The 2,567-nt window shown below is 42.3% G+C and overlaps 1 protein-coding gene across 1 annotated transcript; it reads right to left on the bottom strand.

Moving 5' to 3' along the window:
• Positions 1-280: 280 nt before the first annotated feature.
• LOC125427382 (delta-like protein 1) lies at positions 281-2,517 on the bottom strand. Its single transcript, XM_048486724.1, has 2 exons — positions 895-2,517; positions 281-749 (listed from the first exon to the last, which is right to left on the bottom strand). The coding sequence occupies exons 1-2, from the start codon at positions 1,803-1,805 to the stop codon at positions 578-580; spliced, it is 1,083 nt and encodes a 360-aa protein (XP_048342681.1). The 5' UTR covers positions 1,806-2,517; the 3' UTR covers positions 281-577.
• Positions 2,518-2,567: the final 50 nt, after the last annotated feature.

The raw sequence follows: 2,567 nt of genomic DNA, 5'->3' as shown, positions 1-2,567 counted from the left end.
AGCCACAGGATGCAGGCGTGAAACGTTAGGAGCAAGATCTGCCAGACCACGGCCACACAGCCCAGAAAACCTACAACAACTAGTGCTATTTTCAAGGCTTGGCTACATGGATAAATCCACCAAGAAGACTCATTATATTCCCTCTCTAGTGACAGATAAAAAAATAGGTATAGCCATAATTCTAGCAGCCTTGTCCATTTTTAGATGTCTCATAGATTTCTCAGATTTTAGTGTTTCATAGTCACTGTATTTATCTCTTTAATTTTAGCATACATATTAATGACAGCTCTAAGATCTCATCCAAAAGCCAGTGCTATTATTAAAGTTATGGGGAATATTTCCTAAGCATAATTTCACAGGCATTTTATGCTGGAATCATCCTATTGGCTTTTAGCTCCACCAGTGTCAATAGGACTAATCTAGTATGCAAAGGCAAAGCAACATCTTCATGGTACATTTCATTGGAGTTCAGGACTCCAACAGGAGAAAACGACTTGCAGAACTGGGTTTTGTAAAAGACAAACAAAAGCTGTAGGCACAGCAAGGATAAGGGAATAGAATATGCTAATGAGTCTAGCTAGCTGGGAATCTGGATCAGTATCTGGATCTTTTCAGCCTGCTGGGTAATACCAACCTCTGTTGCTATAATGCATTCATCTTTTTCTTCTGATATGACATACACCGACTGGTACTTTGTATCTTTTGAAGTGGAATATACAGATTCTGGTCGTTTCCTTTCAGAGGTTTCACTGTAAAATAAACGGGGAGAGGAGGGGAGAACCACATGCCACAATTAGTAGAATGCTTTTGCAACTAACTAGAAGACTGTTCCCAGCACTCATATGAGAGTGCTCACTTATCCATCGCCACCAAATACACCCTGCTGCTACATACCTCTTTAGCTGTACTGTGCTTTTCTCCTCTGCATCTGAATCATATGTTTCACACTTGGCTTCGCATTTGCCATGCTCTTCTTTCACAGAGTCCTCATTCTTGAGTTCATGAACCAAATTGTAATCCACTGATGGGTATCTGGCTTTGTAGCCATTTTTGTCAGCATGATCGCTGTGAAAATCTACTTTTTTATTGGTGTTCTTAATCTGGGTCGCACCAATGACACTTATGGAAATGTCCTTCTCCCGCTGGCAATTGGCCAAATTGTTCATGGTCTCAGTTTCACTTCTGAACACATCAGGCTGATGCTGCCTCTTCTGCATTTTGAGTCTGAAGCAGACAATAATGGCTGCACAGCCCAACAAGAGCATCAGGACCAGAATAATTCCAGCACACACTGCAATCCAAGGAAACTGGGAGCTCTGACCTTCAGTATACTTCTCAGTGATGTCAACAATGACTGGCCCTGGAGGTGGTTCTGGGAGCAAAAACTGGCAGTTGTGACCTCCATATCCTCGAGCACACTCACAAACATAGCGGTTGTTTCTCTCGTGGCAAGTGGCTCCATTATGACAAGGGCTATGTTCACATTTGCTGACAGGAGTGCTGCAGTTCTTTCCACTGTATCCCGGGGGGCAGGTGCAAGAATAGTCATTGATCCCATCTTGGCAAGTCCCACCGTTCAAGCAAGGAAAGGAAGCACAGTCGTCCACATTATCGTCACAGTGCCTTCCAGTAAATCCAGCTTGACATTGACATATGTAAGAGTTCCCAAGATCAACACACTGGGCTCCTACAAGACAGTAGATATAGCAAGTGATAAACATATGTGCCCGAGAAAAATAATAATTGCCCATTACACTGACATCCTGAGCTTTTTCCAAGGAAGATCTAGGATTCAATTCTTTCATCCTCTCAATACCCCTCAGAAATAGGCCAGCCTGAGAAATGATAACTGCTTCAAGGTCACCTATGACCCACCATGGCTAAGTGGGAATTCCAAGCCAGTGACTAAACACTCTGTCAGCTGGCCACCTTGAACACACAGAACAGACAAGATGCAAATACTTAGCAAAGTTACTCTTCTGTATGCTTATGTCAGAGCAGGTCATTTCACAATTTCATCTCTTCTACCATATTCTGACAAACATGCAGAAAAAGCCAGGCTTGGGACAAGTCCTGAACTTCAGACAAGGGATGTTTAAAGGCACAGAGCACCCAACCTGGGAATTTTAAAAAAATCTCACTACTAATTAAAGTACATTATTATACTTTGTGATATTTAACATGTGCTAAACCCAAATGGTAGGGTTGTTTCAATAAGTCATAGAATTTTGGAAGCATCCCAAATATTATTTTATGCATGTTTCCTCTGAAGAGCTACCCAGCTGAATCAGACTAAAAATCCCCTTAGTCCAGCATCTTGGTTCCAACAAAGTGATCCAGAAGGCCTGCAGAAACTAAAACCTCACCAGTTGTTGCCCCTCCCTCCACAACCATTATTCAGAACCTATGAACACAGAGGTCCTTTGGCCAGCATCCACTGAATCTGAATCTGTCTCCATGAATCTGTCTATCCTGCTTTTAAGCCATCTAAATGAGTGATCACAGCAAGTTCTGAAAAGTTGTGTGTGTGTGTGTGTGTGTGTGTGTGTGTGTGTGTGTGTGTGTGT

This window comes from Sphaerodactylus townsendi, linkage group LG02 (assembly GCF_021028975.2).
Source record: "Sphaerodactylus townsendi isolate TG3544 linkage group LG02, MPM_Stown_v2.3, whole genome shotgun sequence".
Classification (NCBI taxonomy): domain Eukaryota; kingdom Metazoa; phylum Chordata; class Lepidosauria; order Squamata; family Sphaerodactylidae; genus Sphaerodactylus; species Sphaerodactylus townsendi.
Note: the sequence above shows the minus strand (reverse complement) of the source record. Positions and strands in the feature narration are given on the sequence as shown.

Coding starts and splice junctions, on each gene's coding strand:
- LOC125427382 (XM_048486724.1), bottom strand. CDS start 1,805: ATGAAAGAATTGAATCCTAGATCTTCCTTGGAAAAAGCTCAGGATGTC. Junction 750..894: donor AGCACAGTACAGCTAAAGAG/GTATGTAGCAGC, acceptor TTTATTTTACAG/TGAAACCTCTGAAAGGAAAC.